This window comes from Lissotriton vulgaris, unplaced genomic scaffold, assembly GCF_964263255.1.
Source record: "Lissotriton vulgaris unplaced genomic scaffold, aLisVul1.2 SCAFFOLD_694, whole genome shotgun sequence".
Lineage (NCBI taxonomy): Eukaryota > Metazoa > Chordata > Amphibia > Caudata > Salamandridae > Lissotriton > Lissotriton vulgaris.
The window spans coordinates 878,424-904,786 of record NW_028245713.1 but is presented as its reverse complement, the minus strand read 5'-3'; the positions used below and the strand labels follow the sequence as shown (position 1 = coordinate 904,786).

At 48.3% G+C, this 26,363-nt stretch overlaps 1 protein-coding gene across 1 annotated transcript in view; it reads right to left on the bottom strand.

Moving 5' to 3' along the window:
• Positions 1-325: 325 nt before the first annotated feature.
• The window catches only part of MARF1 (meiosis regulator and mRNA stability factor 1), a 508,142-nt gene continuing 482,104 nt past the window's right edge, over positions 326-26,363 (bottom strand). Inside the window, exons 21-25 of the mRNA XM_086949144.1 lie at positions 17,164-17,391; positions 9,802-10,032; positions 1,867-2,082; positions 1,544-1,604; positions 326-1,393 (exon numbers count right to left, since the gene is read on the bottom strand). Coding sequence (XP_086805270.1) covers positions 1,242-1,393; positions 1,544-1,604; positions 1,867-2,082; positions 9,802-10,032; positions 17,164-17,391 — 888 coding nt within the window. The 3' untranslated portion in view covers positions 326-1,241. The remainder of the gene's footprint in view (positions 1,394-1,543; positions 1,605-1,866; positions 2,083-9,801; positions 10,033-17,163; positions 17,392-26,363) is intronic.

Sequence of the window (26,363 nt, the reverse complement as noted above, 5' to 3'; positions counted from 1 at the left end):
GTACCTGGTTGGCAGGAACCCAGGGCATATTCAGTCAAAGTACATTAACAGTTTGGCAAAAAGCGGGCGTAACCAAGCAAAAAGATGGCACTTTCTTACACGTATCCCTCCGGAACTTTGCTTTTGTCATCAACGAACCTTAAGTATACCCCTCTTCTTTCGGCGATTGGAGAGCCTTCAGCAATGCTTCCAGACTCAACGGTGGAGAAACAGTATCAGAAGATGGTGACCCCGCATGAAGGCTTCCGGGGAGGGGCTTCTGATGTCAGGAGAGGTTGAAATAGGCACTAAACAGTGGGGACGGTTAAAGCCCAAGGAAAAAAAGGGGTGGGGAGAAGAGAAGAAGGACTAAGATACAAGAGGAGAGTTCCTGACCAAACCAATAGATGGCGGATTAATGCCCAGTATGTGAATCTAGAAAAGATTCACATTGTAAAACTCAATCTGGAACTGTGAACAAGAACCCTCAGGTTGGCTAAGAGTTTACATATAGGTGAAGTTGGATACAGGCAGATTCTCAAAGGAAGAAACTGTGCAAGTAAAAAAGGGAAGTATTGGAAAATTCCATAGGAGATTTATCGAACAAATACAATGCCTCTCCATCATCACATCTTCTGTCCCAGCTCAATAAATAAATCTCAACTTAATACTAAATTATCAGAAAGGGCATAAATCCCCCTTGTCTGCTTAAGGTACAAGCGTTATGAAGTGACAGAGCAGGTAGATTACTGCTTGCACAACTAGAACAAGCAGGGCAGGAGATGTTATTCAGAAAGAATACAGAATACAGTCACTGATCTAGATATTACTATAGAGATTGGATCCTTCTATAATTACTTATATAATGCAGGGCCTACAAAATAGTAATTAGGAAAGTGCTGCTATGTCGATACTAAAGCTCTAGGTGGTAGATGAGGACGCTAAAGGGATTCTAGACGAGCCTGTCTAGACAATAGCCTAAACTGAAAATTATACGGCTGTAGGCAATCCGCTCTGTGATAATGGGCTCCCTATCGAATTTTTAAAGGCTAGCAATTTTTTTCCAAGGCGGAAAAATAGGACCTACAACTCGCGTAATTTAGAGCTCCAAGCTGCAACAAGTAAAGACACCTAAACTACAGATTTGAAATTGTTAGCAAATATCTTGACCAATAGATACACCAAATGATACAAACTCCATATGTAAGATATGTTTTGGGGAAAATGCTAGTGGCAATACAAAATCAATATTGTGTGATAGCTTATACTGTACCAATAGCAGAACACTCAATTTGCTCAGTTTCCAATGAAGCAATGAACAATGGCCTTTCCTTCTGTTGATTATCCATCAGTGTGTCACTTCCATACTCATCAAGGGCATCAGCGGGTGATGAACTAGTTGAATTAACACGAGCTGAGGAAAAAAACAAAACATCTTCAATAACGTCCCAAAAACTGAAAATGTAAAAGGCATATTTAATATCAGCAATACATTATCTAGTTAACAGCATGTCCTACGTGTAACACAACACTAGCATATCACCTTAAGCAATTGTATACTTACTTTTCATATCATTCTTTAACACCACAATTCTCTTATGACCATGTCCTTTTATCCAAACCACCTAAATGTAAAGGAAAAAAAAAGTTGCAGTATTAATAAAACTATGCAGAGAGGATCTACAAATGCACAAGTTAACTTGCCAGCAAGCTAAAAGAAAAAACACTGAGCATGACTGAGCATGAACACATTACGTTAGCGATGCCTGGAGGCACATATTGAGATGCATCTCTATAAAGCCCAGTATAAGTCTGCTGTGCTGATATACGTAATTTAACTACACTGGTAGTATTAGGTTAGGACAATTGGGTTTTCATTCAACATACCTGAGGTATTGCTGCCAATATATCCTCCAGGTTATTGTATCCATAGGATTTGGGCTGCAACAGTTCACCTATATATTTGCTGTAGGCAGTTGGAAACTCATGCAAGAAAATCTGTTGGTAGTGGTAGGTATGCAGCAGGGACCGCACATTCTTGGCAAACTGATAAAGTATGGTGAGCCTCACACATTCCTCAGTTACATCGTCACTGGTAAACACCTAAAAACAAGCAATATTTTTTCAACATGCTAATGTGTACAGAGAAAAAAACACATACAATATAGCTGTATTTAAATGCATAAGAGTATGGAAAAACAAAGTGACAATAAGGAGGTATCAAGCCAGCCAACAAACAATTACTGACATAATTGCAATATTTTATTGAGTTCAGATTGTCACTGTATTTTAGGCAATAACAACGTCCCAGTAGCTAAAAGGGATAGGACTAGGAAGCTGAACATAGCCCTCATTTGCAGGCTTCTAGTGTACCCGTTAAATCTTCTTGTAGATAATTATCATTCATATAAACAACAGGATTCTATCAATGTGTATAGGTGAATAATTTTAAATCTTAAGTCTAAATGTGAGACAAAACCCTCTCTTGAGATGAAAAAACGAGGGCACTATGTGCTTTTGAAAATACCCCTCACACACTAAGAACCCCTTAGTGCCATGCTTCATCATGGGGGTCTTCCCGTCCCTCTACGGGGCGGGGCGTGCTGCGACCTACGAGCTACGTAGGAGCACTAGTTGGTGTGACGATAGGCTATGTGTGGTGCAGTGTAAGTGATATCAGTGAATTGTAGGGACCTAAATATGTGAATGCTGATATCACTTACACTGCACCACACATAGCCTATCGTCACACCAACTAGTGCTCCCACGTAGCTCGTAGGTCGCAGCACGCTAAGGGGATCTTAGTGTGTGAGGGGAATTTTAAAAGCACATAGTGCCCTCGTTTTGTCATCTCAAGAGAGGGTCTTGTCTCACATTTAGACTTAAGATTTAAAATTATTCACCTATACACATTGATAGAATCCTGTTGTTAATATAGATCAGTAAGGAGGGTGATTCTATCATTACCTCTACACTTCCTCTACTGTTGTTTTGGAGTTAATTATCATTAGGGCTCCCGGTTTTATGGTATTTATTTTTTTGCCATTTCCGTCTGTATTTATCCATATTTATTTTTTGGGCATTTTTTCTGTATTTATCCACATTTATTTTTGCCACAAGTAAGACCGACGACACAACTAGTATTTTTCCACATATATTTCAGTCCCAAAAAAACACATGTGCAACTGCTTGTGCACGGACACAAGAGCTGAAGGTTTGTCAACTGTGTTTTCACCATGGATCGACTGACCATCCAACTATTAATTTATTTATATAACACTTTAGACATGGCTTCAAACAGTGAATATAATTTGCCATGTGATTAAACGAGAGGGACATTTTTGGGGGGTTTGAGTTTAAAAGCGCTGCTGCATTTGTTTTGTCTGTGTTACTGAAGCTTGCACTGCAACCATCTGGCTATGGCTACCCTTTGCCTTTCGAACACCTATGACTGGTGGTGTCCATGCATTCCTTTCTTCGTGGGGCAAATTGTCTGATATTAAAAAAGACAAAAGTACTGCCGGTGGCAATGCTGCTTACTATTTACTGGTGTATTTTCGAGCTTTTAAGCCCCTTTTTTGAGAGACGATATCCCACACAAAGTGTTGGTTCACAGGTGTTTTGCACAGTCAGTATACCAACAAACAAGGCCTCTGGACTTTTAACAAACAGAACAAAAGCTCTAAAAATATCAACCAGCCCCTCTCCTCAGAAACATCGGATCATTAGTTCACTCTGGTGAATTAAAGGTCATGGAGTTGCCTTTTCTTAATCCTTGTATCTGGTATTTCCTTGGCACCGCATCCCTATTCATTTCCCGAACTCTGAAAGCCTGGTGTCTGAGGAAGCATTAATAGCCATACACTTAAATGATCAGGTAGTAATAGTGAACAAAACAGGCAGGATGTGAAGTGAGCGTTCGTTATTTCAAGGGCCAAACTAACAAAACTATTAAATGTATCATCTTGACTATTTGAAGGCACAGCTCGCAAAATACAATGCACAATCCATGAACTGCAGTTTTCCTAATCCGTCACATCAATGAACGTTAATTGCTGTTTTAAACAAACAAAAAAACGATACCAACCCCCCTGGTGGCCGATTCATACGGGGTGGGGGGCCGGAGCCAGAGTTCGAGGCTCCAGGTGGACAGACATGCGGGCGGCATTCAAGGGGTAGTGTCCTGGGTCGCTGTGAGGCCGTCATTAATCTGCCCCCTTAGGCCACAGAAAAACACTTAACTTGCAAAATGGCGACAGGCTGGCACAGAGCTCACACGAGCAGCGGAGCCCTGGAGTGACGTATTCAAAAGAAGGGCTGGGGCAGCAAGAAAGGGAACAGGGGTTTGGCAACTCTGGGCTGAAGCATGGCAGCGCGGTCAAATTTACTAGCATTTTGCCGTTTCTACATATAAATACAGACAATGGAAAAATCATTTTCCGTCTGTATTTATATGTAGAAATCCGTTTAAACGGAAAACCGGGAGCCCTAATTATCATTCACCTGCACACATGGTTATGTGCTAAAGATCTAAAAGCCAATGGGTAACAACCCTTGACAAGGTCACTAGGAATAATGAATAAGTTGCTTAACTTTGGTAACAATGTATCTGTAAGAGACATAGGTTAGTTATAGATTCGTTACCTTCGAATTACCCCCAGGCGTCAGACTGGATGCGGAGAATGTTTTCTTAGCAGTACCCCGTCGAGAGGTGGTGTTGGTAGACTCCGCATCCATCGTCTGCATCGTGACCGCCAGGATGACGTCATGGTGCCTATTTAGACTTAGCCCCTGCACCCCGACGTCAGTTCTGACAACTTTCCACGCCAGAAGTGCAGAGCCATGGAAAACACTCACCACTGAAACGCTAGAGCTAGGGCCTTACAAGGCAGTCCCTGTACTTAGAAGTCAATTCGCAGAGCGGCGAGGATGGGTGGGGCGGTAAGGAATCTATAACTAACCTATGTCCCCTACAGATACAATATTACCAAAGTTAAGTAACTTGTTCCTCTGAAAGACCTTTATAGATTCCTTACCTTAGAATAGATACCCCAGCAATACCAACCCTAGAGAAGGGTCTGCGAACCAAGTTCACCTCGGAAAGCCCTTGAGGAAAGAAATGGCAAAATAGCTTTCCCTTCGGACTTGGCTGTACAGGCAGTAATGTCTGGTGAACGTGTGCAAGGATGCCCACATGGCTGTGACAGATGTCAAGGAGTTGAACTCCACATGCAAGAACAGTGATGGCAGCCGTAGCTCTGGTGGGAAGAGCTCCGAGCCCCAATCGGAGGTTCCTTTTTCGCCAAAGCGTAACAGATTTTAATACAAAACGAGAACCCAAGAGATGGTACGCTTTTGAACAGCCGGACCTTTCTTGGCACCTACATAGCCAACGAAGAGTCGATCATCCACCCGGAAATCTTTTGTGCAGTCAAGGTAGAAGTACAACACATGTTTAGGGTCCAGATGGTGGAGTCTCTCCTTCTCCTAGGAAGAGTGTGGAGGTGGGTAAAAGGTGGGCAAAGTAATTGTTTGTCCAATGTGAAAAGATGTAACCACTTTTGGAAGGAACAAGGGCCTTGTTCAAAGCACCACTTTGTCTGGATGCACAGAGAAGAAAGGGGGCTTAGAAGAAAGAGCTTAAAGCTTGCTCACTCTGTGAGCAGAGGTGATAGCAACAAGGAAAGCTGTCTTCAGAGTGAGAAGACAGCTGTGAAGAGGCCCGAAGGGAGCAACTATAAGATAACTTAAAAGGTTAAAGTCCCAATGCAGCATTTCAAGAGGAGATGAAGGAAAGAATTGAGTAATGCCCTTAAAGAATCTAATACAATTGGTGACTTTAACAAAGATGACTGATCTGGTAGCCGAAGGAAAGCAGAGATGGCCGCAAGATAGCTTTGAAGAGTGACCAGTGCAGAGCCTGGCTGGGTCAAAGAAATAATATACAAAAGGATGTCTGAAAGAGGGGCAGAAAGGGGATCCACAGCCTTTGCTGTGCACCATGCCACAAACGTATTCCATCGAAAGGCGTATACCGTTTTATTGGAGGGATGCCTGGCTGCAAAGATGAAATTACAGACTTCGAGTGGAAAGTCAAAACCTGTCAACTGTCGCCGCTCAATCACCATGCAACGAGGTGGAGGCTGGACAGGTTTGGGTGAAGAACCCTCCCCTTCCACTGCGACAGAAGATCCTCCCAAAGAGTCGGAGTAGAGATCCCCAACCGGCTCCGCTGGGCCATAAGGCGCGCAGGGCGAGTCGGGCTGCCTAAAGATGGAGTGGAGGTCTTGGTAAAATGCACTAAGCTGGGCAGGGGACGCATCAGCTCCTGGAACCAGGGGGAGGTGCGGAGTCGTCCCAGAATTAGGCACCGAAGACAGAACCTTTGAGTGACGACACTCCGGGTCCTGCGTCTCGTCAGCAGACCAACGGGGAGAATGTGGAATACGCCAGTGCTTCTACGCCGCCTTCTTGTGCTTCGACTTACGTGAGGACTTGGAATGAGACTAGGTGTGGGGTCTCCACGACTGGTCTCGAGACCTTCCTCTCAAGGTGAAACCGGAAACGACACGGAGCGGACTGCCGGGCCTCCAAGAACTTTCTGGACCATTCCTACATAGCCTTTGGAATCATAGCCTGGCAGTCGAAACACGACTTCAGATTGCGGTCACGGTCCAGGCACAAAAGGCACACGAGTTGCGGGTCAGTCACAGACATCAGTCTGTGACAGGCGTTGCAGGTCTTGAAGCCGGTCCGACGATGGGACAGCATTTGCGCACCAGGAGTCTAAGACTCAAAAAAGAAGTCGACAAAAGTCTAAAAAAGCTTAGTCAAAAAGTTAATAAAGGGGTAACTCTCGCCAGATCTTTGCTAGGCTGGTGCGGAAAAAGAAAACTGACGTCAGTACGTAGGGGCAGCGGCTAAATAAGCACAACGACGCCATTCTGGCGAACACGACGCAGACGCCACCTATCAACGTACAGGGGTACTGCTAACAAAAAAGTCTCCAGATCCAGTCTGACGCCTGTTGGTAATTCTAAGGTAAGGAATCTATAACCGTCTTTTTCAGATGTTTGTTTTCTGTAAATTAAAGCTGTTTGAATAATGGTAGTTTCTGGAAGACATACATCAACTAAAGAAAATCTTTTTTGAAGAGGTGCACATTGCAAAACCATTTTGCCGTTTTAGAAGATGGATTTGTGAAGTGGGAAGGCTGCAAGGAAATGCTAGAGCTTCTTTTGTCTTTAGGTTGAGCGATCGGCCTCTTGATAAAACCCTTAGCCATGAAAGGGCCACATCACAAAGGCATCAGTAAAGAACTATTTACTTAGAATTCTTATCAATCTTCACTAACTGTTGGAAGCAACAGATTGGCAATTACCACCACTGTGGGATCCACTAGAAATTCCCCATTGGAATAACATGTTATTTGCCTAAAGAACAAGTTACTTACCTTCGGTAACGATATATCTGTAAGAAACAGTAGTTAGTATTAGATTCCTTACCTTAGAATATCCCCAGGCATCAGACTGGATCCGGAAACTTTTGCGTAGCAGTACCCTTGCACGTCGATAGGCGTCGTCTGCGGCTCCGCGTCCATCGTCGGCGTCGGGATGACGTCGCCGGACTACTTAGACGCCGCCCCTCGTGCGCTGACGTCAGTTCTTATACACAGCTTTTCCGCGCCAGAAACGCAGAGCTATGTTAAAAACCAACACTGGTGCCATTGAAACTAGGGCCCTGAAAGGGGATGACCTTAACCCTGGATATCGGTTCGTAGAACAGGGAGGATGGGTGGGTCGGTAAGGAATCTAATACTAACTACTGTTTCTTACAGATATACTGTTACCGAAGGGAAGTAACTTGTTCATCTGAAAGAAACAGGTTAGTATTAGATTCCTTACCTTAGAATAGATACCCCAGCAATACCAACCACGGTGGTGGGTCTGCGAACCAATAATCACACCAGAAAGTCCTGGAGGACGGAAAGGCCAAAGAATACATCCCACCGGACTTGGCTGTCCAGGCAGTAGTGTCTTGCGAATGTGTGCAGCGAGGCCCACGTAGCTGCCTGGCAGATGTCCTGCAAGGGGACTTCTCGGGCCAGGGCAGTAGTAGCCGCTGTGGCCCGAGTGGAATGGGCCCTCAGCCCAACAGGAGGCTCCTTTTTAGCCAAGGAGAAGCATACCTTGATGCACAAGACGACCCACCGAGAGATGGTCCGCTTGTGCACCGCCCGCCCCTTCTTAGCGCCCACGTAACCAACAAAGAGTTGGTCATCCACCCATTAACTGGCGTGTGCGATCCAGATAGAATGAAAGCGCACGTTTTGGGTCCAGACGGTGGAGCCGCTCTTCCTCTTTTGAGGGATGCGGAGGCGGAAAGAAGGTGAGCAAGGTGATGGACTGCCCGATGTGGATGGCTGGGACTACCTTGGCAGGAAAGAGGGTGGTATTGCGGTGACATGGCTGGAGGCGTCGCCTCGAAGGGGAGGGAGTAGCCCCTTCGGACGATTTGCAGCACCCACCTGTCCGAAGTGACAGTGCGCCAGTGGAAGTGGTGATGGCGAACCCTGCCCGCCACTGGCGCCACATGGGCCTGAAAGCACGGACTAGGAGGGTTTTGAGGCGGATGCTGCACGGGCAGGTGTGGACTGGCCTCGCCGTTGTCCCACGGCTGTTTCCACAGCCGCCACCGCGCTGGATGGTAGTCTATGGTGCGTGGCTGGCAGCACGTGTGGGGGCGCCCCTTCCTTGGCCACGAAAGGAGCGAAAGGCACCCATTTGCTGGCGCGGGGGCCGAGAGGCCCACGGACTTGGCCGTGGCCCTGGAGTCCTTACAGCGCTCAAGCGCACGGTCTGCCTTGTCGACCAAGAGGCGACGGCCATCAAACGGCATGTCCATAAGGGTGTTCTGGACTCAGCCGAGAAGTTGGCGGACCTCAACAAGGCGTGGCGACGAATCACCACAGTCGTTGCCATCGCTTTGCCCAGTGAGTCCGTGGTATCCAGCCCACACCGGATAGAATAACGTGCCGAATCTCGACCCTCCGCAAGGGCTTGGGCGAGTTTAGTCTAGACCTCCACCGGACGTTGTGGCAGCACGTCCGCAACCGTGTCCCACAGAGAGTGGGTGTAGCGGCCCAAGAGGCATGCTGTGTTGGCAGACTGCAGTCCCAGACTCAGGGAGGAGAATACCTTTTTACCGTATTGCTCATACCTCTTGGATTCCAGATCGGGCGGAGCCGTCGGGAATGCGGTCATCATGGCTATAAGATTCAGATCCTGAGGAATCAGTCCTCAATCCAAGTAATGTGGTCCGAATTGGAGTACTGTGTGACTGTGCTCACTATGGTAGTGATGCTGGTCTATGGTATATTTCTAATGGCACCTTTCTATAATTGTACCCCACACAGGAGGGTCCTCCAGTGCCATAAAGTTATACATGTAATCAGTGAAGTATATGTCGCCGGTTCATACAATAACACGGACAGCCCTGTTAAGTTCTCATAAATGCACAGGAGAGTATTCCCAAAAGAATGTATAAATCTAAAGCGTCCGAGCTTCAGAATATCGGGTATCTTGCTCGTCCTGGCTGGAGAAGGATGAACAAAATTAAAAGCGCTCGGAAAACAGTGGGTCAGAAATGGTGCAATTTTACCTTCCTGGTTTTAACCCAGTTCTCAGTGATCAAGAGCCATCTGCAGCACACTTATTCTGAGCATACCACTAAAGCAGTAGTCAATATGAACTGTCAAAATGGTTATTTCTTTACTTATACATTGACTGGAACACTGTGCAAAATACAATCATTTTTACAAACCTCAACTAAATAGGGCAGACTCTTCAGTAGCTCAGTCAGTGACAAGAATCCATATTCACATGGATTAAGAGGAATGCTATGGACAACTTCATAATGTCGTTTAAGCTGATCAACGGTAAGACAGGTGGCTTCATCCCAAGACATCATCAGCACCAGAAGCTGTGCAGTTAGAGAGCGGAGAGACTTTCTATTTATAAGTTGTATTTGCTTCCCAGACTCTGCTTCAACCACCTGAAAAAAAAAAAACAAGTTAGGCAAGAAAGTATTTGTTCTTTAAATTGCATTTATTTAAATGCATGCTGAAGAAAGATGACAGCAATAGAACTCTCGAAGACAAGAAACTGAAAGATTATGTCGCAACATTGTTTCACGAATAATTCTAGTTCACTGTCCATTTTCCAGACAAAAAACACTGATGGGCACATCTGAAACATTTCAAAACTTTACAAATGCAGATAGATGGTGGCAAAATCGAGCACCAGACGTGTTTTTGGAAAAACATCAAAAACAACCCATGTTTTATCTCAACAAATTGTAGGCCCAATAATAAAGAATAGGATCCTTGTGGAAGGAAGGAGTGCAACGGTGTTCAAGCATCTTTAGTGTGACATTGATCAAATTGTCAAAAAGGAAACATGGGGCAAGAAAAAACGTTAAATAACAAGAAAATAAATTACTTACCTGTAACTGTAGTTTTCTAGTATTAGAATGTTCCATAGCTTCAAGCATGTGAATCTATGAAAGTTCCGATACTGGAGTAATTATAACTCTCCATCATGGGTGGTCTCAATAGACCACAACAGTAGAGTACCTCCAGGCTTGTGAGATATTCCTTAGTTACTTTTAATTGGGTACACTGATTTCAATAACAAATATATAGTTTTAGAAAGGTATTTGTTTGATTTAACTAATGTAATCCAATTAGTTGCAGTAAAGTACATGTGGTTGAAAACACTGCTCTAAGGAAGCCTTTAGAACTAAAACTAATTAAAAAGCAGTTAGAAACTGTGTCCATGAACTAGAATGTAAACTTTATATGATACATTTTTTCCCCAGACTCTTGTATAAACCCAGATCCACACTGCAGTAAATGGATTATTGCTTAAGATTTTACCCAAACATCTGACAGATTTGTTTTCAGTAAACACATTAAGAGCCCAGAGTGGTCGGCGCCTAAAGCACTGGGCTGAAACCCTCTTCAGACAAGCCTAGGCTCAGAAGCTTCTGAGAGTAAACGCTGGGTCAGTGATGCCCCAGTCTTCTAGTTAATAAACATTGTAAGAAAGTGCTCTTTTTGAATTTCTCACCTCCACTATTGTCTGGTATCTGATGAAATTTTGACAAAAGTGCCCTGGGTTCCTGCAATCTAGGTCTCTAGTGCCACATCTCTTACCCTAAAATTGTACAATAGTTTCCCCAATTGCCAATATCTTTAGCACCCCTGGTAAGTTCCTCGTAAATAGGTATCTCTGGTACCTAGGGCAAGGACGCTAAAGAAGATCCCTAATGGCCGCAGCATGTATTGTGCCACCCTAAGGCACCTCTCAGCACCAACATGCAAACTGCCATTGCAGACTGTGTGCCACGGTGGAGAGAAACGTGAAGACACAACATAGCACACCCCCTCTGTGCCATGCCTATAGACACTGCATGCCACCCCTAAAGCAGGCCTTACAGTCCTAAGGCAGGGTGCACTATACTACATATGTGGACATATCTGCATGAGCGGATAGGCCCCTGTGATATGAACAGGGAAGCCATTTAAGAGCATGCGCTTGACACTAGTGTTTTACAAGTTAACCAGTTACATGACGGCTTCACTAAACTAGCAAGGTTTGGTATCAAACACCTCATATTAATAAACTGCACTGATTCCAGAGATTGATGTATTAATACATGCACACAGAGGGCACCTTGCAGGTGCCCCCTGAAACCCATCAAATAATAGTGTGCTGGCTGACTGGTGTAGACCAGCCTGCCACAACAAAGGTTTCTGAGCCTTGCAGGTGAACCTGCGTTCTGAGGACAGAAACCATGCCTGCTCTAGCTGGAAGTGCGGTCACCTCCTCCAAGAAGGATGGCTAAGTGACCAGCACATCAAGGCAGGAGGCTTCAAAAGGGCTCTTTTACCATTAATATGCGACCCAAGACTTCCCCAGACAGGTGAAATGCCACCTCCTGCCCGGGCCCATTTGGCATCAGGTCAGGAGTGAAAATTAGCTAGTCAGGAAGTGTGTCCCCTTCTCAGACTAGTACCACCCCTAAAGGTGGGCTACCTGAAGTGGACAAGACTTTTAGAATTCGACAATGTTAGTTTTAGCGGAATTAGGCTCTTTGGGTCAGGGTTATGTTTACCTCTCACAGGAAATTGTCATATAAAGGGTGTAGACACCCTAAAGGTAAGTAGCCAATTGGCTACTAACTGTCACTCCCTGTAACACCCCTACTTGAGTATTCAGGTGACACTCCTGACAGTAGCACCTTAGATTTGATGGATAAAGAAGAACGGAATAATAATAGTTGCAAGAAAAGTGAGTACTGATGACTGACCGTAGACTTTCAACACTAAATACCCTGCCTGCACCAGTCTCAACAAATCGGGATAAGCGACTCTTCCTGCAGCTGACAAGCATCCAAGAACCCCGGAAGACAGCCATCCCTTTGCAAATTGCCCATGGAGAAGAGGAGCTACTCCCCTGCAGTCTGCAGGTACCGAAATGCAAAATCTGGTCTACCTAGTTGCAGCTCCCCAGCCAGACCAATGCAGCAGCTGCCCAGGAAGACGGCCCTGTGCTCCTGAAGGTCAGATCTGTCCCCCCACCATATGAGGGGTAACCAGGGCCAACCGGAAACCTCACAGGACCAATACCTGGGGAACCGGACCCCTTGAAACTCTAACAGACAGTGAGAGTCAAATCTGGATTCGCAATGCACCAAGACCCTGCAGCCATTGAGGGACATCAGCACCACAGAGACCCACTTCCAGAGTGGCCCAGCAGTCATGTTTTTTTCACCCTAATCCTGTGAGAACAACCGCAAGGCTAAATGATGCACAGAGCCCAGTTTGAAGGTGTGGAAGGCGAGGTAAAGCCCATTCTTCAGTGTCCATCATCTTGCAAATGGCAACCATTCTCCAAGCAGGATTAGGGACTGTGCCCACTCCTCCACGTGGGGTGAACACACCAAGGGTGTAGTCACCCTAAGGTCAGTAGCCCATTGGCTACTGACTCAAGACCCCTAAAACACCCTTAAAATACAGTATTTAGGGGTCAGACCTGAACCAAGTAGACAGATTCCCTCGCCTACGAAGGAGGAAAGACCGCGCCCAGCAGAGGAGACTGCAGAGAAGAACTGATTTGGCCCCAGCCCGTCTGCAGTCTCCAGAGATCCTGTGCCAAAATTCACCTTGTCCTGCAGCCAGTGTCCTCCAGAACCCTGGGAGGACTAATTGCCTTCAACAAAGACCAGATCTCCTGTGAACAGCAGCTCTGTTCAAAAGAAACTTCCAAGACTGAGTCTGAGCCTACTGAGGACAAGGAAACCAGATGCGTGGAACCACCATTGCACCAGACGCCTACAGCTCGAATCCGGGTGGCCCACCAGTCCAAGCGAGGTCCCCCATAGCTCCAGAGTCCGAGTCCTCTGTGGGTTGACCCCTCCAGGAGTCCCCGTCAATTGCAGCCTCTTCACGGTGACCCCCTCTAACGAGTGGGCCGGTAAGGTGACATCAGACCTCAAAAGACCCCTGCATCCAGGCTCCCTGTGCCCTGGAGAAGAGAACCTGATTTGCTACTACGTCCCTGAGCCCTCCAACTTACCTGCCTGCAGCCAAAATCCAAAACCGGCAACTCCCATTGAAAACAGGGCACCAAATACAAAAACAGCACACTTTGCAAAATCATAAGCAGTGATTTATACCTGAATGCAGGTTTAAATGCAGTTGGTTGAATTACAGGTACGGTAACAGTTCAAAATTACTTTTCAGGTTACTGTGCACTTTTTTTCTTCGATTACTTTTTAAGTTACTTTTGCTAGCCAGTATTTTATGCCTAGATATCACACTGACATCTCCTAGACAAAAAGTAAATAATACAGTTTTGTACATTTGCAGTTTTTCAAGTTCTCATACAAAACCAACTCCACAAGGAACAACAATCAACGTATTCCTATAGAGAAAATGTGGTTATCGGTTAACAGTTAAGTACTTGGTTGTGGGAGTGGGTATTCTGGGGTTAGAATGAGGCTTCCCCCAGGGTCAAGGATGCACTTGTGTTACACCCTCAGCTGCACTACGGCGGCCAGGCACAGAGTGCTGAGGCTCAATGGGGGATAGGGGGCCCCAAGTTGATGGCTGCTCACGAGCTGGCCACGAGGTTGTGGGAGCAAAGCTCCTGGTTTTAGGCTCTGGGCAGAGGGGGATCAGAGTTAGCACCCAAAGCACACCCGCAGCGGCGGCTAGGTGCAGGGTGCTGTTTTGGCGTTGGGTGCCCAGTTGATTTCAATGGGGATTCTCCAGTTGCAAGCAAGACTGCAGGCTTGGGGACGAAGATGTTCTGGAGGTGACCACTGGTTGTAGAGGTAAGGTAGGATGCCTGGGGATGCTGGGAGACCGATGGTTGGGACGTCGGACACAGGGGTGTCTATAGGCATCAGGTTTTCTTACCAGCTCCAGTCGTGTGGGTCCTCCAGAAAGACTAAAGGCGTTGTTTGGAGCATCGAGGCAGGTCAGAGATAACCTGTTCTCAGGTCAGGATTGCCGTGGAGACCTCCTTGTGATACAGGGCCATTCGTACTCGGGCCCTGGGCGTCGGTTGCAGACTCAGTTTTGGCTGGGGCCAGAGTCTGTTGGTGAGCAAATCCGGTGCTCACGGGAAACAAAGTCATTGACTTGGAAGGCAGTGCAGGTCCTCTGGGTACTTGAGGTTGCTAGCAGCAGGACACACCAGGATTTTGCTGGAGCAGGTTTGAGGTGCGGACAGGCAGGTAGGGCTGGGGCCAAGTCAGTGGGCGTCCTCCTCAGTTTCAGCACATGTTCCTTGATCCTTCTGGTTAGTTCTTGTCTGACGAGGCAAGGTTCAGGGTTGCCCCTAAATACTAGATTTAGGGGCTTTACAGGTACGTAAAGGTTGGAACCAATGGGTCTCTTCCTTGGGGTGGGTACATCCCCTTTTATGCCACCTCCAGTGGGAGGGGGGGGCATATGACTCACTCTGTTTGACTGGGTCCCCCCATCTGCAAGATGGCATGGACTGAGTTGAGCTTCACCTCGCCTCCCCCACATGAGGGGTGGGGTCGGCAAAGGTGAGTTTTATTGTTGAGAGGTGCACTCCTGCTTTCTGTTGCTAATCCTCCTCAAAATAAATCTTTTCAAGATAATCAAGTGGTGCTACGCTGCTGCGTGTGCTGTCGACACACGTTACTTAAACTAGCGAAATATAACAAGTACACAGACTTTAATGTGGTGTGCACTGCTTACTCAGAACCAAAATTAATTCTAGATTAATCACAATATGAACCTAAATTTGCTTATTTCTGCATTAACATTTCTGTTCTGTTCAGGGCATGACAATGAACAGAAAGTATTTTTTTTGATGCAGTACACAAAATATTATGTTTTCACATTGATGTTGCATTTTGTATCAAAGTATATTTTGTTGAAAGAACACTTCTGTTGTAAGGTAGAAGGACCTGATACTAGCAGTATGGTACCAAATGTAATGAACTGATCATATATTATGAACAAAGACATTTTCCTTCTGATTCTCCCACTGAAAGTCGGGGTCAAAACCAGTGGGGGCCAGTTGCTGGAAGCAGCAAAAGGCCATGGGATGCTCACAAAGGTGCCAAGCCTTTGAAGCTTTCCCTTAGTGGACCCAGCCCATCCTGGGGAGGAGGCTTGGCACCTCGTTCAAGGATGTGCATTGTTTCAGACCCCCAAGAGCAGCGACCACCGTTCCACCAGTTTGGACACAACCATATGCAAATCAGCGTGACCCTGCTACAATGGGAAGAGTTCAGCCCGACGTGCTGGGACAGGTCTGGTCCAAACAAGAACTGGCTAAGCCAGAAGGCTTGAGATTTGTTTGGTGCAAACAACATCGAATGACAAGCCATACAAGCTTCAAACCTATTGGCACAGCAAATGCTTATTTTTTAGTAGGATGGAGCAGAGGATGGTACAGAACAAGTTACCTACCTTCAGTAACGCCTTTTCTGGTAGAGACTTCAACTACAGATTCCTCACCTTTTGAATACCTCCAGGTGTCAGACTGGATCCTGAAACTTTTCCACAGAGATGGCACCAGAAGGGATACAGCCAGGGTGAATGGAGGCACCCGTGGCAGCTTTGGGCTGGGGGCAGATCTGGCTGGCGTGGAGGGTGAGCAAGCCAATGATTACAGAGAAGGGCACCTTTTGGCTCGGTGGGGTCTAAAGGCACACTCAGAGCGTATCTGTAGAGTAAAGATGATGGAGTGCATGGTATAAATATCTTTAATCTGGGCAGGCATCACTGGCACCAGGAAACTTGGGGGAGCGCAGAGCGAGCCCGGAAGTCGGCCCCACAGGGCGTGCGGGAGCAGAACCTGGAAGTGCACAATGTTGAGAGTGTGAAGCGAAAAAGCACATAGGACGATTGCTTCTTGTGCTTTTTAGACTTGCGCAACTTTGCTGAGGTCTTAGAGCGGGAAGAGGATCGTCCATGGGAACAGGTCGAGATAGTTCACATGAACAAAAACATGGAGCCTATCTTTGCCTTACCGCCAGAAGTTTTAACAACCGTTTGCCAACGACCTTTAAATGTATTGACCTGCAAACAATACAGGCCTTGGCATCTTGTCCTGATCCCAGGTACCAGAGACAAACCAAGTGCAAATCGCACACAGACATAGGCCTGTGGCAATCCTTCCAAAAGTTAAAACCTGAAGGTTTGGCAGGGGACATTATGTCCTAGCACACTGGGAGAAAAGCTCAAAAATATCAACAAAGTTAAAAATCTTGGTCAAAAAATGACTAAGGTAGCTATCCGGATCCAGAGGATTGGGGCAGAAAGAAAGTAATTTCAGCATGCTGGAGGATGCCCATACAGGTACTTTGACGTTACTTCTGACGCAAATGACACCAAACCGAACACCACCACGCCAAGGTACTGCTCAAGATTTTCTAGATCCAGTCTAATGCCTGTTAATATTCTATGGTGAGCAATCTGCTGCTTGAAGTCTATATCAGAAATAGGTACTAATGCTTGCATCAAATTAAGAAAGACAGCTGTCAAACATTTCCCGCAGTTCTCATTTTAAATGGCACAATTGCATTATAGTTCACAAAACATACTCAATTGACATTCTAGCTTCAAAAGTTTACCTTCACTACATGGCACAGTTTCTGCATTAGTGCTGGGACTGAACTAACATCATAGTCGTGGACGTGTAATGTGTAGCCAAACGTTTTACCATAGTCGGTCAATAAATCTGACATCATAAGGCAGTTGTCTTTTTGCGATCGAAGAAGCTTAACAAACTGGGCAGCTAAGGCTTTGAGGCGCTCCATTTCAGTCAGTGTTAGAATTTTCTCTTCCCCACACTCTAAAACCTAAAGAGTAAAGTTACATCAATTTTAGGAACTTTTTACTAATCAGAGCAAAGACAAGTTCAAAAACATTGACTTTAAAGCATTTGAGATTGATTAGATTGTTATACCACCTACCTTCGCTATTGTAAGTGTTGACAGGAATAAAAGATGTGTGGAACATCGGTCCCATGCAGACAAATTAGTGCAGAGGAAGACTGTATACATTTACGCTGACTGGAATGGTTGTTACTGACCTCTTATGGTAAGATCTGTACTTGGGCTTCACTAATGTGTACAGCCACCTTCAGCTTAGTGATTAGTACTGGAAAATTAGATGAAGTTAAACAATGCAAGGATAGATACAAGTGTCACTTGTGATCACAACTGACCCACCGCCTCTAAATACATTACATATCTCAGACTACTTGAATTCTTATCCGAAGCTGCCCATGAGGATGCTAAATTAATTGGGTGTGGGCTGTGGTGATGAAGGTATGTGGGAATGAAGGGACCAAAAGAAACCGCACAAAGCTGCAATTGGAGGAGTAGATTGTTACTTGTGAGAAGTTGGCCTGATATATACTGCTCACTATTCTAGTGAGCACTTTATATCAGTCCAAACAACCCTTATTGATGATTGGTTGTAAGTCAACCTTATAGACCAGCGATCCTAGTAGCATGGATACGAGCAGTCTTCGGGCTAAACTCTAGAGGGCGTGTTAAGCCAGCTGTCATACCATCACATATACCCCTTGAACACCAAGTGAAAGGACACCACACAAGTGTTATGAAAATAAACAGTGTATTTATTTAGATCACAACACTCCTGTACTCTTTATGAGGACAGGGTACTAAGCACACAACAAAACTCTTACGAAAATACTATAAGTTGCACAATTTACACAAATGCCCGAGGGGCACGAAAAACCATATACTCTAAAAGTGGAATGCGAAATTACTAGCAGGTAAGTACTAATCTCATAGGGTTTGGAATCGCTAGGACTGGACTACTCAACCTTCAGATTACTAGCAGGAGGCCTAGGGGACTCGGGTGCAGAGTGTGCACTCTCACGCGGGATGCGGGACAAAGTCTATGGATGCTAGAAATGACAAAGTTAGTGATATCGGACGAATCAGACTAGGTAGAGCTGAAACTAAAAAGGATCTGGACCCTTGGATAGTGAGGCTATGCTGGGGCACCGAAATGCCGAAGTTACCTAGCCCAGGGGCTGCGGATGCATAGGTCTGGAAAGACGTCGGGAATCCTCGTTGCAGTCTATGGAGCCTGAAAGAAGAAGTTGCTGTAGGCGACCAGTGATGAAGTTCGGGTGGATCCAAGCCTGGATCGAAGATGGAAGACACCTGTAAGCAGAGGGGACCAAGTTCTGAATCACTAGCCAGTGATTAGATGGGCACCAGGATGGCACCGGATGGAGTCACCTCGACCAGGTGAGTGGGCGACGCTGGGCTCTGCAGTCTCACGGACCAGGAGGCGTTGTCGGTGACCAGGATGGAGGTGCGAGCTGTCCCACGATGGTTGCTGCTGTCGACGTTGCTGGACCCAGGATTGGGGCAACAAGTCTTGGCAAATGCAAGCCCACACGGTGGACTCAAAATGGCGTCTGGAGTGGACCAGGAGGGTCCGGGGTGCTCCTCTTTTGGAGGGGAGCAAGGGCCAGTCTGGAGCAACCAGACCAGCAGTGTTGATGTCGTCGTTCATCGTCGGGAAGGCCATAAGCCAGCGGGCTAGTAGCCAGACAACGCGGTGAGCAGCAAAGAGCAGAAGGGCCCCACGCAGATCTGGTGGATGCTGGAGGGCTGAACTTCGGTGCTGGAGCTGCTCAGGGTTGGGGCTTCTCGGACCCCAAAGCACCCACTCGAGGATCCCTCGGCGGTCGTGCTGGGCAAGCGTGGTGCAGTCTTGAAGATGGCCGGTCCCTCGAGGTCTCATCGCACCCACGGATCTCAGCTGAGCGGACGATGTGGGTAGAGCTCAGAGGTGCCAGGGAAGCCGGTTCTCGTCGTGCTGGTCAGTCGGATTCCGGAGGAAGGACGTGCAGCAAACCGCAGTGTTCTTGGATGGTGCCTGCGGGTGCAGGGTGACTACTTCTTAGTCACAAGGGAGAAATCTTGAGAAGAAGTCTTGAGTTCCTTTCGTAGAAAGTAGTTTCAGGATTCAAAGATTATCTAATTTGGAAGGGGGCCCGCTCCTATCTTTATATTAGGAAAAGGGGCTGGCACGCGACTAGGTCCTGCCCATGGGTGGGACCAGGAAGGGGGGTGATTACACCTCTCTCCCATGCCGGACTTTCCCCAGCTCAGGGGCTGGTGTGCCCCTGGAACTGGTTCTAGCCGGCAGATGCATAGTGAGCACCAGGGTGCCACTTGCAGTCACCTTCCTCCAAAGCCCTGCCTACCCAGGATACACAAAACCCTGTCTGGGATGGTGCTAGCACCGCCACTGACAGGAAACCCTTTGTCCAAGCTCCTCTCGCTGGAAGGACTCCCAGCTGCAGGGGGTCAGACTTGTGTCTGTGGTGGCAGCATCCATTTTGTGATGCTGAGGCTCGAGTTAACTTTAACCGGGGTTCACAGTTACATACATGTCGTGTCCCTCTAGAAGGGTGGAATGCTGACCCCGTCGCCAGAATTGGCGAGAGGTTAGTATTCCAATTCGTATGACACCTTACTCGACATGTTTTGATAAAGCGATACCAGAGATAGCATATAACCGCGAGGATTATAATGCACTTAAGAGTATATGGTATGCGTTATCATGGAACAGCTATTAGGACTTTGTTCCGCAAGCTGCAAACGGGCTCAGCTCATGCCAGAGCACCATCTCACATGATTCCAAGCACTCTGCCTTCAGGATTGTCAAGGCCTGCCATAGGAGTGACTGATAGGAATCTATGTGTCCATTTTAGGGTTAGATATAGGTATACTATATCTAAAGCAAAGGGTGATTACACCACCTTGCCCCAGCTGTCGTGCAGCCAGTTGTGTCAGATTAAGATGGCGAGCCAGGGGTGGCATAATACATGCTGCAGCCCCTGGTAGGCCCCGGGTACACCTATGCCCTGAGTTACAGGGTCTGATAAGGTGGCCCAGTACCAATTAGATATGTACCTAAGGTACATGGAATCCATTTTACAGAGAGAGCAGTAGGCCTGGGGCCCTGAATAGCAGGGCCCCAGGTCAACTAAGTCGGAAAACCAGCAAAACACCAGGCAAAAAGTTGGGGGTAACCATAGTCAGGTATCCACCTTCCTACATTACTCATGTCCAGTTCCCGCTATTCTAAACATAAAGATATAAAAAAAGGGATTTAAAAAAAAAAACAATTATGTCCATTGTAGAGAAGATAAACTTTGTTTCACTGCATAAGCAAACAAAAGGCCAAGAGGCAGTGGTTACAGTAAGTATGTTGTGCAAATCAGGAATATGTTCAGGGAAAGGGAGCCTTGGTTGTCAGTGGGCAGGGAAAGGAACCTTGGTTGTCAGTGAATAGTTATTTTTACTTCAAAAAAGGGAAGGCTTCACTCAAAGCAACTTTTAAGCATGTCCAGCATTCACAATAAGGTGATGCAATAGAGGAGCAAGTAGGAAGCAGACCAGGCACATGGTCATCCACAAGCATAGTAATGGTGATCAAAGCGAATTCCAGAGACATCAGTGAAACCAGCCTCGGTACTTCTAATTAGCCATGGCAAGAAAATCGTTGCCAACTAAAAGACCTCATGGTGTTATCGCTAGACCATTCAGCACACCATACAGGATCTAAGCTAATTTAATGATTGATAGTTCATTTTGTAAGTGGATGCTGATATTGACCTTTCATTTGCCACCCATCTGTGCAATGGAAGCAGCCCAGAATACTCATCCCATCCACCTGTCTTATGGCCTTGCTGCTTGTCTATATCTGTCTACTTACACTACTGCAGTGGGTTTGGAGATGCTGCAGTTCATGAATGCCTTCCGGCGAGATTCTTAACCTGTAATCAGAGGACCCTTGGCGGTCCACAAGGCCTAATCAGAGGGCCGGTGGCAGCTTTACAAATATAAATAAAATGAATACATTAAACTTAATAAAGTATACCTAAATAAATAACGAAAAATAAAACTTTAAAAACCTTTTTTATATTTGATCGTTAAATAAACAAAATATTTCCATATTTGAGCATTTGTTTTGTGTACACTTGTTTTTGTAGATTTTTGTGAGATTCAAATCATAGAAATTGCTTAGGCCAGTGATCCCCGGCTTTCAGTAATGACTGTGGGGGGTGGTCTGATTACAGTAATGATTCGGTAGGGGTCCACAGATGTCAACATGTTAAGAACCGCTGCTTTAGGGAAACAAAAAAAACTGACTGCACACTACAAAAGCACCTTCCATCTTATTGTAAGTTATTGAATATCAGTATATTGTGCGTCTTGATTGCCCTGGCAAAGGTGGAATGTAAAGTATCAAAGACATATTTGTCTGTTAGCCAGAGCATCTCTAATAGAGGAATGAGCTGATCACAACCAAATTGTTTGCATTTATTATACAAATTTAACATGCTGTATCTGGTGCAATGAAACTTTTAATTTTATCACAACTGTAGAGGGATTCATCCAATTCATTTCAATTTCCTCAGGCTGTGAATGGCATTAGAAAACTTGCAGTTCATAAAATATCAAAACTTTTTTTATGGAAGGTGTAACTGGAATAGGACAAGGAGAATACACCGTGGGCAATATCTTGCCAACTAGAAGCTTCACATAAAGGACACTGTCACTCTGCTCAACTAGGTAACATGGTGTTCTTTGTAGAGCTAAAGTTCATCATAAATACTTTATATATTTTTTTAAACTGACAAGAGTACAGATTTCAGATTGTTAGACGGGGACCTGGAGGGTCGGCCGAAGACAGGGGGAGAGGCATCCGGTGAGGGCCGTCTCCTGCGATCGTACAGACGAGTGACTTCCCCCCCCGCAGATGGACACCACACAAGGATGAGATCAACACTTTTATATACGATTCTTGAAGCAAGGTTATCAGCGATACAGTGAGATCAGGACTCGAGGGTCCTCTTAATTCTAGTCTCTGAAGGGGAAAGGGTAGCGGGACAGTCTTGGTACCGGTCTGGTACGGGGTGGCAAGATGGGTAGCTCACAATCCTCGAGCTCTGAGTTCTGGGTGGTCGGGCCGCGGCAGCGCCAGCTGGCTAGGATGATAAGTCTCACTTGAGAAGGGCCGCGGCAGCTCCAGCAGGCAGGAACGATGGTTCACAAGGATGGGCCGCGGCAGCGCCAGCAGGTCCCGACGAAGGTGTAGGTTGCAGAGGGCCGCGGCAGCGCCAGCAGGCCGGAACAATGGTTCACAAGGATGGGCCGCGGCAGCGCCAGCAGGTCCCGACGATGGTGTAGGTTGCAGAGGGCCGCGGCAACGCCAGCAGGCTGGAACGAGGGTTCACAAGGATGGGCCGCGGCAGCAGGTCCCGACGAGGATGTAGGTTGCAGAGGGCCGCGGAAGCGCCAGCAGGCAGGAACGATGATTCACAAGGCAGGGCTGCGGCAGCGCCAGCAGTCCGTCAAGGATGAGTTCTTCAAGGTGTCTCTCGACTCCAGGATACAACTGCCTTCCTGCTCTGGAGCTGCCCCAGTTATAGGTCTGGCCTCCTTTGATGTCCGGACCCTCGCACTTGGAGGTCGGGAGGTCCGAGATGAGGGAGTCCAGACACCCAGCAGGGGGGTGGAGCCAGCGCCCGGGGAGGCTGGGGGCGATCGGCACCTGGCGGGGGAGAGCCATCGACACTCCTTTCTTCCATTGACCTGCCAAGTGGTCTCTTCACCTCCTGGGTGGATGTTGGTGCCTCGATGTCGGGGGCTGGCCAGGCCCAGGGTTGGGGTCGAGCTGAGGCCACACGGCCTCGTGGTGCAGTGTCCAAGATGGCGGCTGGGCCGGGGCAAGGCTGCTGATGACGGCCTGGGCCGGCCGATGTCGGAGTGTTCGGGGGCAGGCGTCCCGTTGGGGGACGGGTTGCGGGTTGCTTCTGTGGGTTGCCGGGGTGGTTCTCCTGGTGACACCGGGAGAGCCGATGTTCGGGCCTTATTATGCGGGGAGGGAGCGGCCCCTTCACGAGGCCTGTCCAACATGCGTCCCCCCCAGCTGAAGGCAGGGAGAGTCACCCATCTTCTTGGGTACTCTCCTCGCCGAGGCGGAAAAAGCGTGACAGGCCGTCCGCGTTGGCGTGATCCTGGCCAGGGCGATGCTCCACAGAGAAGTCCATCCCCTGCAGGGAGATGGACCATCGCAACAGTTTTGGGTTCTCCCCCCGCATCTGCATCAGCCATTGCAGGGGTCTGTGGTCTGTCTGTACCCGGAAGTGGGTACCGAAGAGGTAGGGCTGGAGTTTCTTGAGGGCCCATACCACTGCGAAGGCCTCCCGCTCGATGGTGCTCCAGCGCTGTTCTCGAGCCAGCAGGCGTCGGCTGATGAAGGCCACTGGCTGATCGACTCCCTCGGCGTTGAGTTGAGAGAGCACTGCCCCAATGCCATGCTCTGAGGCGTCCGTCTGGACGATGAATTCCCGACTGTAGTCGGGGGCCTGGAGCACGGGGGCGGTGCACATGGCGGCCTTCAACTTCTCGAAGGCCGCTTGACAGTCCGGAGTCCAGTTGACGGTTTTGGGGTTTTTCTTGGATGTGAGTTCTGTGAGGGGCCCCACAATGCTGCCATAGTCTCTTACAAACCGCCGGTAGTATCCGGTGAGCCCTAGGAAGGCTCGGACCTCGGTTTGGGTGACAGGGGGTTGCCAGGACTGGATGGCAGCGATCTTGAGCTGAAGGGGGGCCACCAGCCCGCTCCCCACTTGGTGTCCGAGGTAGGTCACGGACCCCTGGCCAATCTGACATTTGCTGGCCTTGACGGTGAGCCCGGCTTGCTGGAGGGCGTGCAGGACTTCTCGGAGGTGGTGAAGGTGGTCCGCCCAGTGACGACTGTATACAGCGATATCGTCCAGGTATGCGGCGCTGAATTCTTCGAGGCCCGCCAATACCTGGTTCACGAGTCGCTGGAAGGTAGCTGGAGCGTTTTTCATGCCGAAGGGCATCACTTTGAAGTGGTAGTGGCCATCCGGGGTAGAGAAGGCGGATCGTTCTTGGGCCCTGGGGGTGAGGCCGATCTGCCAGTAGCCTGCCGTTAGGTCGAAGATGCTCAGATAGCGGGCAGCCCCCATGCGGTCAACCAGCTCATCCGCCCGGGGGATGGGGTGAGCGTCGGTTCGGGTAACAGCGTTCAGGCCCCGATAGTCTACACAGAACCGGAGCTCAGGGGCGACGCCCGGGGAGGCAGCCTTGGGGACCAATACGACTGGGCTGGCCCAGGGGCTGTCCGATGGCTCGATCACTCCTAGGGCCAGCATCTTAGAGACTTCGTCCTGGATGCAGGTGCGCACCCGATCTGGCACTCGGTACGCCCTGTGTCGAATAGGTGGACTATCCCCAGTGTCCACGTCGTGAAGGCACCAGGGGGTGACCCCTGGGGTGAGGGAGAACAGGTCCGCAAATTGTAGCAGGAGAGCTCGACAGTCTTGGCGCTGTTCCGGGGACAAGGCCTCGGAGAGTCTGACCCCTTCCACTGAGCCATCTTTTTCACGGGTCCTCAGTAGGTCAGGAAGGGGCTCGGAGTCTTCTTCCGTCCCACTATCTGTTGCCATCAGTAGGCTGAGCTCCGAGCGTACGAAGTGGGGTTTGAGTCTGTTGGCGTGGAGGACTCGGAGGGGGTTCCGGGGGGACTCCATGTCTATTAGGTAGGTGACAGGGCCCTTGCGCTCTATCACCTTGAAGGGTCCTGTCCATTTGTCCTGCAGGGCACAAGGTTCGACTGGAGACATCACCCATACTTGCTGGCCTGGTTCGAACTCGATGGAGGAGGCATGTTGATCGCACCATTTCTTCATGTCCTCCTGACTGGCCTCAAGGTTGGCTTTGGCGAGTTCCCTGAATCGCCGGGTCTGGTTGCGGAGGGTCAGGAGATACTTATATACGTCCGGAGGGGTCTTCTGGGGGGCCATCTCCCATCCTCCCTTGACCAGGCTGAGGGGACCTCGGACGGGGTGTCCGTACAGGAGCTCGAAGGGACTGAAGCCGAGGGATTTCTGGGGAACTTCTCGATAGGTGAAGAGGAGGCACGGGAGCAGCTTGTCCCATTGGCGACGTAGTGGTTCTTCCAGACCCATGATCATTCCCTTGAGAGTGCGGTTAAACCGCTCGACCAGTCCGTTTCCTTGCGGGTGATAGGGGGTCGTGAACCAGTAGGTGACCCCGCACTGCTGCCAGAGAGACCTCATGTATTTTGAGATAAAGTTCGTGCCCCTGTCGCTGACGACCTCCCGGGGGAAGCCCACTCACGAGAAGATCCCCATCAGGGCCCGGCCTACCACGGGTGCTGTCACGGTACGAAGAGGAATGGCCTCGGGATAGCGGGTGGCGTGGTCCACCAGGACTAGGATGAACCGGTGCCCCTGGGCCGTTCGGGGGTCTAGGGGCCCCACAATGTCTATTCCCACCCGTTCGAACGGGGTGGTGATGACGGGAAAGGGTTGCAGGGGTGCTTTGATCTTTCGGCCACTCTTCCCGCTGGCCTGGCAGGTTGGGCAGGCCCGGCAGTGGTTGGAGACATTATTTCTCATTTTGGGCCAGTAAAAGTGTGTTACCAAGCGGTTGTAGGTTTTATCTTGTCCCAAGTGTCCAGCAAGGGGGACATTGTGCGCCAAGTTCAAAAGGAAGTCTCTGAAGCGGAGGGGCACCACCAGCACCCGACTGGCCCCCAGCTCAGCAATTCTTTGCTCGCTGTAGAGCAGGTCATTGTCCCAATAAATCCAGTGGGCCCCGGCGGTGTCTCCTGCGCTCTGGGCGAGGGCTTGCTGCCGGAGTCCCTCGAGGGAGGGACAGGTCTTCTGTTCTAGTCGGAATTCTTCCTGGGTGGGACTACCCTCTTGACGCCA